The 16,298-nt window shown below is 38.6% G+C and overlaps 1 protein-coding gene across 4 annotated transcripts in view; it reads left to right on the top strand.

The window, feature by feature from the left end:
* The window catches only part of SMARCC1 (SWI/SNF related BAF chromatin remodeling complex subunit C1), a gene marked incomplete at its 5' end in the record, with an annotated part of 180,427 nt that overhangs the window by 64,865 nt on the left and 99,264 nt on the right, over positions 1-16,298 (top strand). For all 4 annotated transcript variants that reach the window (XM_082663017.1, XM_082663016.1, XM_082663018.1 and 1 more), the window contains 4 exons: positions 1,663-1,788; positions 3,968-4,089; positions 6,990-7,114; positions 10,988-11,047. In XM_082663017.1, the coding sequence (XP_082519143.1) occupies positions 1,663-1,788; positions 3,968-4,089; positions 6,990-7,114; positions 10,988-11,047 (433 nt within the window). The remainder of the gene's footprint in view (positions 1-1,662; positions 1,789-3,967; positions 4,090-6,989; positions 7,115-10,987; positions 11,048-16,298) is intronic.

Below are 16,298 nucleotides of genomic sequence, written 5' to 3'. Positions count from 1 at the left end.
GAGGCATGTAGTCAGGTCGATGTCATTCTTAAAGCAGTATATCATTCAGGCAATATCCTTAACAACCAATGTAGTAATGTTTCCTTTTTTAAAAAAAATGCAAGGGGGGAGCAGTGGGGAGCTTAGATTGACAAAATATTTTTATTGGCAAGTCCATATAGTCTCAGTGATTGCTATGTTGTAGGTTTTTAGTTCCTGAAGGCTTCATAGCTGTAGTTGCTGGTCTCTTTTTCTCTCTTTGCTCTCATGTTAGTATTTTAATGATTCTTGACTGGGCATGTTAATTGCAACACACCACCCATGACTGAACAGCAGTCCCTTAATTGCAACACACACACACACACACACACACACACACACACACACACACACACACACACACACACACACACACACACACACACACACACACACACACACACACACACACACACACACGACTGAACAGCAGTCCCACACAGGAAAGAAGTCTAGTCCCCAATTCCAATTGTGCTCACTTTGAGAAATACTGTTGAATAAATAGAAGTATTATAGAGGCTAGGGCTGTGGTTTAAATATCTATATATATCCGTATCTACATGTGTATCTATATGACATCCAGAGAACCCTTCCTTTTATTCTTAGAAACGTTAACAAAAAAAAAAAAAAAAAGAAGTGGCCATGTAAAGGACTGGGAAGAACCCCAAATCTGACTCTCACTTCTCCACCCTGTCCCAACCTTGGCTGTCCCTGAAAGGCCTCTTTAGAGCACCATGTGTACTTGACAGGGCTGGGCAACATGTCAGTAAATGTCCTCTTTCATCATTTCTTAGAATGTTATCGAATGTATAAACCTAGAGACATTCTTTATGCCTAAAGCAATGATTTACTTTGGCCTTTTGCCTTTGAATGTTTCTGTCACTGATTTTTGTGAAGATGAAGATGCCACGGATTAGTGAAATAAGCCAGGTAGAGAAATACAAGTACTGCATGGTGTCACTTATGTGTGGAATCTTTAAAGAAAAAAAAAAAGTCAAACTCCTAGAAACTGTAGAAAAGTGGTTGCCAGGGATTGGGGGGTAGGAGAAATAGGAAACGGTTGGTAAAAGGGTACCAGTTTTCAGCTATAAGATAAATTAGGTCTGAGGAGCTAATGTCAAATGTGACAAAAGTTGATAACACTGTACTGTAAAGTTGAAATTTGCTAAGAGAGTAGACCTAAGTGTTCTCGTGTGCACACGCGTGCACATGCACACAAGATAAATATGTGAGGGGATGGATGTATTAATTTGCTGGGGGGGGGTGAATCCTTTCACAATGTGTATGTATATCAAATCACAACGTACACCTTAAATAAAAATCTTAAAATCAGTTTTATTTTTCATTTACACCTAAATAAAACTGAAATAAAAAAGATGACATGATTATCCAATTTCAGGGTCTTGGTTATCAAAGCCTACACAAAACCAGTCATGCTTTTTTACTGTTTACTCAGTAAAAGACATGGAATGAAAATTGAAGTGGTAAAATTGCCACTCATATGTCACTAATAGTCGTATTTTTAAACTGTTCTATGCAGTTGAGGCTTTGAGTGTAATAAATCAGCTACTTTCATTTTGAATACTTTAAAAACTGTAGTGATTTATTATTTATGTAGATATTCATGCTTTGATGTGACTTTAGGTTCATGCAAAATGGATTTTGGACACTGATGTTTTCAATGAATGGATGAATGAGGAGGATTATGAGGTGGATGAGAACAGGAAGCCCGTGAGTTTTCGTCAGCGAATTTCAACAAAGAATGAAGAGGTATTTGGTTTGGCACCATTTTTCTCACTTGGTGTTTTCTTCTTTCTTGGCCTGAATGTTATCAAATCTTCATTAATAAACTGTCAGCCATCAAGTATATGTAAAAGTTACTAAATGGCCATAACAACCATCTCAGGAGCTGGCATCCCCCAAAAAGGGGCATGAGAATCTCAGAGGGTCATTAAGATTTAAAGTGGCCCATGCAGTGTGCAAGGTAGTACAACTGATTTTGTTCTCTAGATCTGAGTATTAATTTTGTGAGCCAAATGTCATCATGGGGTAATTTAACTTAGCTCTTCATTTTCCAAGGGAAAACTGATTTAGTTTTAATATTTTTTAATAGCTTTGTTAAGGAACATATAGTAGTTAGTATAAAGTATAGGCCTTAAAGGTCTCATAGTTACAGTTCAGTCCTTTTTTCAGGTAGGGGGACTTGACATTTAATACTCTTTAATCCTTTAAGAAGCCCAGTCATTTAAATATTTATCCATGTTTTGTTATAAGTCACAAGTTGGGAGGTAGGTGTGTCACTAGAGGAAGACTTGAGACTGAGAAGGCTTAGATGTGTTAGTGTTGGGTTATGACAGCTTCAGGTAGATACCTGTGATTCCGGAAGTCTTTTTTCATTGGGGACACTTAAGATTTTTGCTTTTGGTTTTGTTTTTTAGTTTTTTGAAAAAAATCTTTGAGGCATATACTTTTAACCAATAATTTAGAAAGTGTAGTTCTTTCATACCTATTTTCAGCCCCAAGACTTTCTTACTAAAAGTCTGTCACACACCATATATTCTTTATCTTTAAGAAAAATATTTAAAAACTGAGTCTTTTTCATATCTTTTTATTTTTAGTTCATCCCTATTTGCTTTGGATATTTTTTTTTTTTGCCTGCGTTGGGTCTTCGTTGCTGCGTGTGGGCTTTCTCTCATTGCGGCGAGTGGGGGCTATGCTTCGTTGTGGCGCACAGGCTTCTCATTGTGGTGGCTTCTCTTGTTGTGGAGCACAGGCTCTAGGTGCGCTGGCTTCAGTAGTTGGAGCACACGGGCTCAGTAGTTGTGGCACACGGGCTTAATTGTTCCGCGGCATGTGGGATCTTCCTGGACCAGAGCTCAAACCCGTGTTCCCTGCATTGGCAGGCGGATTCTTAACCACGGCGCCACCAGAGAAGTCCCAATCATTAATGTCTAATTGATGTTTTAATCTCTGATTCGTTTTTCAACCTCAGATGCAATACTGTGGATCATTTTAGGTGTATTTTCTTTATTATGGTCTGTTTTATTAAATTGGTATTAAATTTATCATCTACAGGCTGACTTTTGTATATTGATGTATGGCCTGCAACTATGCTGAACTTGTTTATTAGCTCTAATAGTTTTTTTGTGGATTCCTTGGGGTTATCCATATATAAGATCATGTCATCTGCAGATAGGGATAGTTTTACACCTGTGGGTTGACTTTTTTTTGTTTTGTTTTGTTTTTGCGGTACGCGGGCCTCACTGTTGTGGCCTCTCCCGTTGCAGAACACAGGCTCCGGACGCACAGGCTCAGCGGCCATGGCTCACGGGCCCAGCCGCTCCACGGCATGTGGGATCTTCCCGGACCGGGGCACGAACCCGTGTCCCCTGCATCGGCAGGCAGACTCCCAACCACTGCGCCACCAGGGAAGCCCCTGTGGGTTGACTTTTAAATCATAAGATGCAGTCTTGTAAAATTTTACCTCTTTTGAGCCATTTTCTCTTATATTCCTTTTAATGATGAACTAGGAGTAGTTTCTGGTACATTTTCACAAGATCATTCAGCCAGTCTTTGTATTTCATTAATTTAATAGCATGTGTTTCATATTTTTCCAGTGGTTATTGAAAATGCTTTTCCCACCTGGGAACACAGAATTTGAGCAGGAACAGTTTTTAGTTGTGAGGGGTTTGGGCATGTCTGTTTTGTAGCATAGTTTGAATACCTGTGGGATGGTTCTAATATATCCATTGATGGTGCATCACCTGGAAGGTCAGGGAAAGTCTCCTGACTGCTTATGGTTGAGGATGCTTAATGTTGTGCCTTTCATTTCCTCTGCGCACTTGTGTTTGGTATTATCTTTGTGAAAACTCACCTTTGGACAAGGGTTTGTAGAAACTGAGGAGTCAGCAAAGCTAGCCGATATTTACTTCCATTTACTTCTTCCTAGCCAGTCAGAAGTCCAGAGAGAAGAGATAGAAAAGCATCAGCTAATGCTCGAAAGAGGAAACATTCACCTTCCCCTCCACCTCCCACACCCACAGAATCCCGGAAGAAGAGCGGGAAGAAAGGGTAAGAACTGCAGCATGATTCAGAAGGCACTGAAACAGACTAAAGAACTTTGCAGATTTTTACATTTACATTGGACGTTTGTCTTACTTTGACTTGGTTGGAAGTCTTTGCTTTGATAGCTCATCTTGTTATGGGATGTTATCTTATGGGCATCTTATGTCAATTTTATACATTTCTATCTCTGAATAGAACGTTTTTTCTGTATCAATGTTTGTATTGAGAAGTGTGGTTGGTAAGGAATTTAAGAAATTATATTCACGAATTACTGTCTTTCTCCAGTTTTACCACCTGTCCCCTACATGATCCAAATGACTTATAGAGGAGTTGAACCTCTGTCTGCTCCATATTCTGCAAATTGCAGCAGTGTAGTGCCTTATTCAGTAAGTCACGTTTGTACTTAGTGAATCTTGCTTGAGTAGAGATTTTGGTTTCTATTGAATAGGTTGTTGTGAGGATTAAGTGAGACTTTAAAGACCTTGCACAGTGCCTGGCCTGAAGTAGATGCCTATAAATGGTAGACAGTAAATAATAATTTTATGATTATGTACTAAGTAGATAGTTAATAATTTCAGGGTTGTCTAGCTCAAAACATATTTTAGACTTTTTTTTTGATGTGGACCATTTTTAAAGTCTTTATTGGATTTGTTACAATATTGCTTCTGTTTTATGTCTTTGTTTTTTTTGGTGGGGAGGCACGTGGGATCCTAGCTCCCCTACTAAGGATCGACCCCACACCCCCTGCATTGGAAGGCGAAATCTTAACCACTGGGCCACCAGGGAAGTCCCTCAAAATATATTTTGAGCATTTTTTCAGAGATTATAGTTTAGTTTTAGAAAATGACAGTTTGCAAAATTTATTCTTTTCATGTGGTAGTAAATTTGTCGACTTTCTGGCTGTTGTCAAGTAGATCTTTACAGTGCAGTCGTCTTCTCTCCATCAGCTTCCTTTTGTGACATTCTTCTCTAGCCAAATTTGCCTTTTGTTGCCCAGAACATGCCTTGAATCACGTTATTTCTTGAAGGGTAAGGTTACTTAAGCGTTCTTAACCATGCGTAGAAGCTTTTAGGGAAGTTAAGAAACTCTTATTTAGTTTTATAAATAATATTAATGAGTCAGTTACAGTTATAAAAAGATTTTTGTTATTTTATCGAGTCACATGTACTGTGACATAAAAATTAAAAGAACAAAATAGGTTTTTCTTGGGGATTATTGAGGGTAACCTTATCTCTTAAACTTGCATTCTGAAACTTATTGTTGATGTTCAGAGATTTCAGAGCTACCTGAGATCCTTGTAAAGAATATCATAACAACTTTTCCAAATGTTTCCCGGCCTGAAATCGATGTGCTACTCTCCCCTTTATGGGCTAAGATGGGCTGCCAGGACATGAGTGGTCACAGAATCAAAATGTGTTGTCTGGGATGCTCACAGTGGTGGCATTTAGCCTCTACTCTGAGTATAATACCCACCAAATTTAGTTTCCCAAAATAAATGTATGCGCGTCCTTTAATTGAATGCATCTGCCTTCTAATGAGCAGGACTTTGCTCATTTAAGTCTCCCCTTAGAATAGTCTATTTAACTAAAACATCTTGAAACCTGTTTTCCTAACATTTGTTTTATTCATCTTCCCTGCATCTTTTCTTCATTTTGAAGTATTTTACCTCCTTGCCACCTTTAGTTTCATAGGCTTAAAAAAAAATTGTCATGTAATTTTTTTTAAACAAATTTTTTTACTCTGTATACCTTATTCTAACCTATGCCAACATGTTATCCCTCTAAAAAGAGAACTTGGAGCGTTCTCTCAGCAGTGTGAGGACTCAGCAAGCTCTTTCTCCATTCTGCCTCCCTTGTCGGTGTATTCTAGATTACTACCCCAAAACGGGGAATTTTTTTCTTAAGCTTTTATGCTTTTACTCATCATCCTGAAACATTGCCAACCTTTTAGTAAATTGTTACAGTTCTCTTTGTCTGAGTTGTATTTTTGTGGTCCTTGTATTCATTGCTTTGTATTGGTACACATCACATTATATGAGGTAGTTAATGATTTCTGTCCTGAATTCCCTGTAATTCCTCAAGGTAAGGAATCATTCCATTCTTGTTTGAACTTTAATATGCTTTCTGGCATGTGTTAGTTTTGTTTTTGTTTTTGTTTTTGTTTTTTGCGGTACGCGGGCCTCTCACCGTTGTGGCCTCTCCCGTTGTGGAGCACAGGCTCCGGATGCGCAGGCTCAGTGGCCATGGCTCATGGGCCTAGCCGCTCTGCGGCATGTGGGATCTTCCCGGACCAGGGCACAAACCCGTGTCCCCTGCATTGGCAGGCGGACTCTCAACCACTGCGCCACCAGGGAAGCCCTGGCATATGTTAGTTTTAAAAATAAATGTTGATTTGATTGAATTCAGGTGGTTAAAGAACAATGACAATTTTTACAAAATACAAAAGTTAGTACTGTCCTAAGTGATTTTACTTTGCAGTTCCTGATGTTTGGATGTTACAAAGAGCCAGGAAAATACAGAAAACCAAAGAAATCCAAAAAGCAGTTATTTGTATATATCTTTGAGAAAATTTCTTATGTAAGTGATTCTTTATGATCTGAGATAAAATATGTGCTGTATTTCTGTAGCAGATGTTTTTTTATTACACTAAGCACCTTTTAGGGTACTGTCTGCAAATTTGTATTGCAGAATTTCTGTGGTCATTTCTTGTGCCCTAAAAGTTTTCTTTTCCTTTTGACTGGTTAGATGTAATTTAGGGAATGTATCTAACTTTTTTGATTTCTGTTTGTCTTTTAAAGTGATTCTGAACATAGATTCTCTAACAGTGTAGTTAAAGCCTCTGAAATTGTTTGCTGTAACTAGCTATCGTCAGTCTTGTTTGTGATTTTGTATCTTTTATGTTGTAGCCAAGCTAGTCTTTATGGGAAGCGGAGAAGTCAGAAAGAGGAAGATGAGCAAGAAGATCTTACCAAGGACATGGAAGACCCAACACCTGTACCCAACATAGAGGAGGTGGTTCTTCCAAAAAATGGTTTGTATCCTTTTGCCTAGACTGTGAGAGTGTTAGACGTGATTTAATTATTCTCAGCGGTGCCATGGGATGATTCACTTCTTGCTCTGTGTCTCCAGTTCTTAACTTTCAAATATTAATAGATTACCCCTTGAAGGTTAACGTATGTGAAATTCCCTCTTTTCCTGTCTTTTGGTATACTTTTGCTATTTATCGGGAAAACACACTGTGATCAAAAAGTTCTCAAAATTTAGTAATGCTTTAAAGTTAATGGTTTTAAAATCCCAACAGAATCAATATACGTATGGAAAAATGGAGTATGTATCTATGCACAATTCAACCTATTTAAATCAGTTATTGGGAGGCAGATGTTAGACCTTTTTAACTGTGATTGTGGATTTGTCTGTCCCTTTATTCCTGTTAAATTTTTTTCTTCCTGTATTTTCTTGTACTTTGAAGCTCTGCTGTTTAAGGGCATATACATCTAGATCATCGTTGTTCTTCTGATGAATTGAGGCTTGTATCATGTCTCTAGGTGCCATGTTAGTGCTTTTCTTGAAATCTAAGTTCTCTGATAATAATAAAACCTCATCTCACCACATCCTTTTCATTAAATTTCTATGTTTTATTAGTCCCCACTGAACTTAAGACTTCAGCAGTCCTATAAATTTTTTCTTACATTTTATGTTTTCAATTTGTACCTCTCTGGCATTCTTTTACTTTCACTCTAATTATGTAAAGCATTGCTTTTAAACATCAATTTGTGGAGACTTAGTTCTTTCCCCCAATATACACATTTTCTGTTTTTAATTGGAGTATGTAGTCTACTTAAATGTAACATAATTATCTATATGGTTGGGTTTAAGTCTACAATCATGCTGTTTTTTTCCCATTTGTCCCTCTCATTTCCTCTTTAGCTTTTAGTGTTCTATTCTAGCCCCTCGCTATTTTCTTTTCTTTTCGAACTTACATGGTTTCTTTTATATATAGCCTGGTTTTGTTTTGTTGTGGTTTTTTTGGCCATGCAGCGCGGCATGTGGGATCCCAGTTTCCCAACCAGGGATCGAACCCATGCCCCCTGCATTGGAAGAGCAGTCTTAACCACTGGACCGCCAGGGAAATCCCTATATATAGCATAGTTTTAAACTTCACAGAGCATAAAAGTCACCGTTTTAAAGTGTATTTTAATCACTCCAGTGGTTTTTAGTAAACTCACTATGTTGTGCAGTCATCACCACTGTCTTAATTCCAGATGTTTTCATCCCTATGAAAAGAAACCCTGTACTTATTAGGAGTTAGTCCAAATTATTCCCTTTCCCCATGTGTTGGCAACCACTATACTACTTCCTGTCTATGGATTTTCTTGTTCTCTATTTGCTTTTTAGCTATATTTTTCTTAGTGGTTGCTCTAGGGATTACAGTATATAATATATCCTTAATTTATCAAATCGATTTAGAATCACTGTTGTCTAGTTGAGATAAAAATGTATGAAATTTACCATAATATAATCTAACCTATGCCCTCTCCTGTCTTGTAATGTTTTCATGTATTTTACTTTGATGTGTGTTGTAATCCCTACATTTTTCTTTTTTGTTCTTTTTTAAGTAGTCATTTGTATTTTTAAGAAATGAAAAATATAGTCATCTATAATGTTATATGAGTTTCTAAAAATCACTGTGTTATACAAAATTGGGCAGTAAAAACCACACAAATATATTTTAAAGGTCATATAGAAGAGAACATTCACAAAGGCAATCAAAAGAATAATTTTAAATAAAAACTATGAAGGTGGTGATAGTCCTAAGAGATAACCATCTAAAACTGGGAAGCTATAATAATTAATGTAGTATGGTTTAGACGCAAGAATGGCTGCATTCATCAGTGGAATAGAATGGCCAGTTCAGGGACTTCTCTGGTCGTCCAGTGGTAAAGAATCCGCCTTCCAATGCGGGGACACGGGTTCTATCCCTGGTTGGGGAACTAAGGTCCCATGTGCTGTGGGGCAACTGAGCCCGTGCACCTCAACTAGAGAGCCCCAGTGCTGCAAACTACAGAGCCCATGCGTCCTGGAGCTCAAGCACAACTACAGAGCCCACGCACCCTGGAGCCGGCACGCCACAACTAAGAGAGAAGCCCTCGTGCTGCAACGAAGAGCCTTTGCACCCTCAATGAAAGATCCTGCATGCTGCAACAAAGACCCAACGCAGCCAAAAAAAGAAAAAATAGAATGGGAAATTCAAATGTAGATCTATATTTGTGAATAAATTTAAATTATTATGAATTTAGCAACACAAATAAATGGGAAAAGATCAGACTGTTCCACAAGTCCTGTAAATTTTAGTATTTTTCTTTGTATCGTATATAAGAATTTAAACTTCAGGTGGATTAAAGTGCTCAATTTAAGAACAAAACTGTAGGGACTTCCCTGGTTATGCAGTGGTTAAGAATCCGCCTGCCAATGCAGGCGACACAGGTTCAAGCCCTGGTCCAGGAAGATCCCACATGCCGTGGAGCAGCTAAGCCCACGTGCCACAACTACTGAGCCTGCACTCTAGAGCCTGCGAGCCACAACTACTGAGCCTGCATGCCACAATGGCTGAAGCCTGCGTGCCTAGAGGCTGTGCTCCGCAACAAGAGAAGCCACCGCAATGAGAAGCCTGCACACTGCAACGAAGAGTAGCCCCCACTCACCGCAACTAGAGAAAGCCCACACGCAGCAACGAAGACCCAGTGTGGCCCCCGACACAGCCAAAAAATAAATAATTAGTTTAAAAAAATAAAATAAAAACAAAACTATAAAAGTAAATTTCCAAATACTAATGTACTTTAAACAAGTGTTAGTCTTAGAGAAAATATTCATTACCCATTTAAAAAACAAAGAATTAAAGCCCTAAATATGTATAAAGATTCTTAAACTTTATGGAATAAAGGACAAAGTATTATGTACTAGTAATTTTATTAAAAAACCTGGGATCAATAAATGTATGAAAAGATGCTTAATCTCACATAACCAAGGATATGTAAATCATTAAAGTAACTTTTCATCCGTGTGATTTCCAAAACTTAGAAAGTAGATGATCCCCAAAGTACAACTGTTCTGAGGAAGTGAGTACTCTCAGATGCTATTGATGGAAGTATAAATTGATGAAGGCACTTAACACAATTTGGCTATATCTATTAAATTTAAAAAACTGTACAATAACAGTTTTAATTTCATAATCCATATTAAGTAATTACATGCATGCATAAATATAAAAGAATGTTGATTACACAGTAATGAAAAATTGAAAATAAAGTTTCCATTGATATAGGGCTAGTTACCTCATGATCCACTCATGGACACAGAGTGTCTATTAAAAACGAAAGAGACGTAACTAAAAATACATGGAAAGGTCACACAGGCGCACTGTTACAAAAGTAGAAACCTAAGTACAAAAGTAGAGTACTAAGGAAATAAGCACAGTTTTCAATTCTACATATATGTATAAAAGGTATTGGTTCTCCCTCAATTTGTCTGTCTTAATGAATGGCACAGAAATGGGAATCCACAAGTGCACAAAAAAACACAAAAAATACTTTTGGTAAAGTGGTTGAAAGGTTCTTTTCAGAGTTTTCTCTCTGTATTGTTATTTCTGTATTGTTTGCTTTTATGATGAAAAAGATGGCTGCTTGTTTAATTAATTACAGAATATTGTCTGTTACATTAAGTGTTAATGTTTCTCAGCTGGGCTTGCGGTTTTTACATGAAGGTGAGTAGGTTTTACACAAGGGTAAGTACTGAATGATGGTGGAGATGCAGTGAGAGTCGTGTATTTTTTAATCTTCTATTCTGTTTTCTTAAAAACAAGTTGAACTTTCCCCCTAAAACATAATTCTTTTTTTTTTCTTTCTAGTAAACCCAAAGAAAGATAGTGAAAATACACCTGTTAAAGGAGGAACTGTAGCAGATCTAGGTAAAAATCAGAAAATCTATACAGTTTTGTCTGTTGAATATGTCAGCTCCCTTGATAATCCTTTCTTTACTGAGAGATTTCAGTTGCTATGCTTTCTAGCACAGATACTATCTATGGCTATGTTAGTACCATTGTTATTTAGTTTGCTACCATATTAGGAAATTTAATTTCTTTTTTTTTTTTTAATAAATTTATTTATTTTTGGCTGTGTTGGGTCTTCGTTTCTGTGCGAGGGCTTTCTCTAGTTGTGGAAGGTGGGGGCCACTCTTCATCGCGGTGCGCGGGCCTCTCACTGTCGCGGCCTCTCTTGTTGTGGAGCACAGGCTCCAGACGCGCAGGCTCAGTAGTTGTGGCTCACGGGCCCAGTTGCTCTGCGGCATGTGGGATCTTCCCAGACCAGAGCTCGAACCCATGTCCCCTGCATTGGCAGGCAGATTCTCAACCACTGTGCCCCCAGGGAAGCCCAGGAAATTTAATTTCTTATGATCCACTCTCTCCGTTCTTACTGATCTGCCTCTCTCAGAGCGTAGTTTTCCTGCAAACTAGCAAAGGTGGTAATATTATATCTAAATCAGAATATCTGAGTTTTAAAGAAACAGTTATAATTAGAGCACTTTTAATAATCTGCCTGAAGTATTTGTTTCACAACATGTGCAAATTGATTTTGTGTCTTCAGAACAAGAATCTGTTGACTGTTAATACTTTGTAAGCCAACAGAAACTTTCCTTGGGACTTCCCTGATGGTCCAGTGGTTAACACTCCTCTGTGCTCCCAATGCAGGAGGCCTGGGTTTGATTCCTGGTCAGGGAACTAGTTCCCACATGCATGCCACAACTAAGAGTTCGCATGCTGCAGCTAAGAGCCCGCATGCCGCAACTAAGACCCAGTGCAGCCAAATAAGTAAATATTTTAAAAAAGAGAAAATTTCCTTAACAGGATAAAATGAGAGTCACATCATCCTTTTACTGTATTTTCCAGTTATGGAGTACACTTTCACAAGTAAGGTCTAATTCTTGGATGTGCTTTGAGGGTAGTCACTTGTTCCAGTTTTTAAAAGTAAGGATAGTTTTAAACATCTTTGTTCCTGAAAGTTATATATATAATGATCTCATTTACTTTCTTCATTTGTAAAAATCAAAGGGGATCCTCGTGTTTTCAGTATATATTAAATTTATGAATTGATGGGATTTTAGACCTAATAGGGATTTTCAAGATCTCCTTATGTGGAAAATGAGACTTGTATTTCACTGTGTCCTAGTCAAGTGAATTCTGTATTTCAAATAAACTGCTGTGATTCTTGATGGCAGACATGAGTGGGTGTTTGGGAGAGTTTTTCTACTTCATTTCACTAAATACATCTTGCTTTTTCTGGCATAAAGCCTGTCATTGTACATCAGTGGATGATTCTATTTTTGGTTAAGTTAAAAGTAAAGCAGAAAATTGTCTTGATGACAGTTTATATAAAGGTGGTGTTAGGTCAACAAAATAAACAAAAAAATGAGATACTGTCAAAATCCTTCTATCGTAATTGTTTTTAACATTATTAATAGAATATGGATCTTTAGTAACTAGTAGTAATTTTCGTTTTCCATAAGTTTATGTCACCTATTCTACAGCCATCACTTATCCACTGAATCAAAGGCCAAGAAAGCAAAAACTAACTATAAACAGTCTTTTGTTTTATATTCTTAATAATGTGAAAGGGTAAAATATTGTTAAGACTTGAATACTCTTCACTGGGACAATTTGTTAAATAGAATGATAGTTTATATTTTTAAAGTTATATCCCGAAAAAGAATAATTCTGTAGTTTTAAGGGAGTGGACAATTGTCTTTTTAAAAGTGATGTGACTATTAGAATATTTTTGTCATAGATTTTATCAGAGGAGTCAAATTGAAGCCAATTATAGGAAAAGGATGGGGTTCCAACTGGATTAAAAGTTTTAGTGCTGGGTATAGGAGATCTTCCCATTGTATTTGTGAACAAATTGAGGTCTCAATCAGGAGTGCTGTGGCTGTGGATGCTGCTGACCATAGCTGGAGAGTTTGGCTCTTTGTCCTGGCCTTTCATCCAGGGACCAACAGGCTTCCCATGTATCATTTAAGCATCTGACTTTCTGCATTGGCTATAACCTGAACCATGCCAAGGGTGACCTGATCCATCAACTGAGAATTATTTTTCAGAGTTGTTTGTTTTTTAACTGATCTATATTTTGCCTTATATGCCACTGAGCCAAGTATACCCAGTCATTTCTTTCTTTTGTGAAATCGCTGGAAGGTCAAGATTCAGGGGCTGAGGTGAGAGTGTATTTGCCCACATCTAGAAGGAGGAAGAGAACATTTATTGAGTATTACCATCTAGGAGTCAGAGTGAAGGGTGCTCCTCCTACTTTTGTATTATCAGAAGTCTATTTCCATTGGGTACCAAACTCCTTCAGGGATGAAAATCTGTTAAACTAAAATGAAATAGTATAAGTTGACCAGAGAGAGTGCAATCATTATATTGTACTACCCCCATTTAGTGAGAAGTTGATTATCCTTTGGTTTACTAAGACCCAAAGGACAAAAAGTTCATTTTTGACGGCCTTACCCAGAATTCTTTGTTAGTCACTTCCTAAGGAAAAAATAGTCCCTCTGCAGAGTTGGATGACTCAATGTTGGTAGTGCTGTAACTTAACCTCACGTCTGCTTTTAGCGGATGTTTGTCTCTAATTTACAAATCAAGGAACAGGGTCCATCTTTATGTTAACGTGAGTACCTGTCAGGTGTCATGCTACATATGTTTGCGTTTCTCCATAAAACCATGTTAGCCCCGATTCATTGATTAGGAAATAGAGACTGGAGGGGTTCAGTAACGTTCCTAAGTGTACAGCTGTTAAGTGAGAGAGCACAGATTCAGATCCAGGACTGTCTATCTGTGGTGCTAGTGCTTTGTATCATTGCACTCTGCTCTTGTGTCCCGCTCATTTTTCTCAGCTTCTATTCATGCTCACAGTTTTGTGAAGTCATGGGGTACATCCGTGCCTGAGGTTCTTTGATTTGGCTTCTTCCTCTCTGTGGAATGCTTGCTTTATCCTTCTCTCAGGTTGCAGCTTAAATGTCACCTTCTCAGAGAGGATTTTCCTCTATATTTGCTCTGAAGGATCCACCCACCCAATTCCTCTCTAAAATGTATTATTTTGTTTTTAGTCTCTGTATAGCAGTTTTCTTTTTTTAACATCATTATTGGAGTATAATTGCTTTACAGTGGTGTGTTAGCTTCTGCCTTGTGACAAAGTGAATCAGCTATACATACACACACATCCCCATATCTCTTCCCTCTTGCCTCTCCCACCCTCCCCATCCCACCACTCTAGGCGGTCACAAAGCACCGAGCTGATCTTCCTGTGCCATGTGGCCGCCCCCCACCAGCTATCTGTTTTACATTTGGTAGTGTATATATGTCCACGCCACTCTCCCACCTCGTCCAAGCTGACCCCTCCCCCTCCGCATATCCCCAAGTCCACTCTCTAGTACATCTACATCTCCATTCCCGTCCCCCAGGCTCTTCATGACCACCGTTTTTCCCTTTCTTAGATTTCATACATATGTGTTAGCACACGCCATTTGTTTTTCTCTCTCTGACTTACTTCACTCTGTATGACAGACTCCAGGCCCATCCATCTCACCACAAACAACTTGATTTTGTTTCTTTTTATGGCCGAGCAGTACTCTACTGTATATATGTGCTACATTCCCTCCATCCATTCATCTATTGATGGACACCTAGGTTGCCTCCATGTCCTGGCTACCGTAAATAGAGCTGCAGTGAACACTGTGGTACACGACTCCCTTCAAACCGTGGTTTTCTCAGGGTATATGCCCAGTAGTGGGACCGCTGGGTCGTATGGTAGCTTTATTTTTAGTTTTTTAAGGAACCTCCATACTGTTCTGCGTAGTGGCTGCATCAGTTTACATTCCCACCAACAGTGCAAGAGGGTTCCCTTTTCTCCACACCCTCTCTAGCATTCATTGTTTGTAGAATTTTTGATGATAGCCACTCTGACAGGTGTGAGATGGTATCTCATTGTAGTTTTGATTTGCATTTCTCTAATGATTAATGATGTTGAGCATTCTTTCATGTGTTTGTTGGCAATCTGCGTATCTTCTTTGGAGAAATGTCTACCCAGGTCTTCTGCCCATTTTTGGATTGGGTTGTTTGCCTTTTTGATATTGAGCTGCATGAGCTGCTTTTAAATTTCAGAGATTAATCCTTTGTCAGTTGCTTCATTTGCAAATATTTTCTCCCGTTCTGAGGGTTGTCTTTTTGTCCTGTCTATGGTTTCCTTTGCTGTGCAAAAGCTTCTAAGCTTCATTAGGTCCCATTTGTTTATTTTTGTTTTTATTTCCGTCTCTCTAGGAGGTGGGTCAAAAAGGATCCTGCTGTGATCCATGTCACGGAGTGTTCCGCCTATGCCTTCCTTTAAGTGTTTAACAGTGTCTGGCCTTACATTTAGGTCTTCAATCCATTCTGAGTTTATTTTTGTGTATGGTGTTAGGGAGTGTTCCAATTTCATTCCTCCATGTGAAGCTGTCCAGTTTTCCCAGCACCACTCACTGAAGAGGCTGTCTTTTCTCCACTGTACACTTACACCTCCTTTATCAAAGATAAGGTGGCCATATGTGCGTGGCTTTACCTCTGGGCCCTCCATCCTGCTCCACCGATCTACACCTCTGTTTTTGTGCCACCACCACACTGCCTTGACCACCGTAGCTCTGCAGCACAGTCTGAAGTCAGGGAACCCAACTCCCCCAGCTCTGCCTTTCTTTCTCAAGATTGCTTTGGCTATTTGGGGTCTCCCGTGCCTCCATACAAACCATGAGATCTGTGAAAAGTGCCAGTGGTAGTTTGATAGGGACTGCACCGAATCTATAGATTGCCCTGGGCAGTGTATTCACCCTCACAATGTTGATTCTTCCAATCCAAGAACATGGCATACCTCTCCATCTACCTGCATCATCTCCAGTTTCTCTCATCAATGTTCCATAATTTTCTGCATACAGGTCCTTCGTCTCCCAAGGTAGGCTTACTCCCAGATATTTCATTCTTTTTGTTGCAATAGTAAATGGGAGTGTTTTCTCAATATCACCTTCAGATTCCCCATTATTAGTGTATAGGAATGCAAGAGACTTTTGTGCATCAATTCTGCATCCTGCTACTTTACCAAATTCACCAATCAGCTCCAGTAGTCTTCTGGTAGCATCTCCAGGAT

This window comes from Grampus griseus (assembly GCF_964374135.1).
Source record: "Grampus griseus genome assembly, chromosome: 10".
In the NCBI taxonomy this organism is placed as follows: domain Eukaryota; kingdom Metazoa; phylum Chordata; class Mammalia; order Artiodactyla; family Delphinidae; genus Grampus; species Grampus griseus.
Note: the sequence above shows the minus strand (reverse complement) of the source record. Positions and strands in the feature narration are given on the sequence as shown.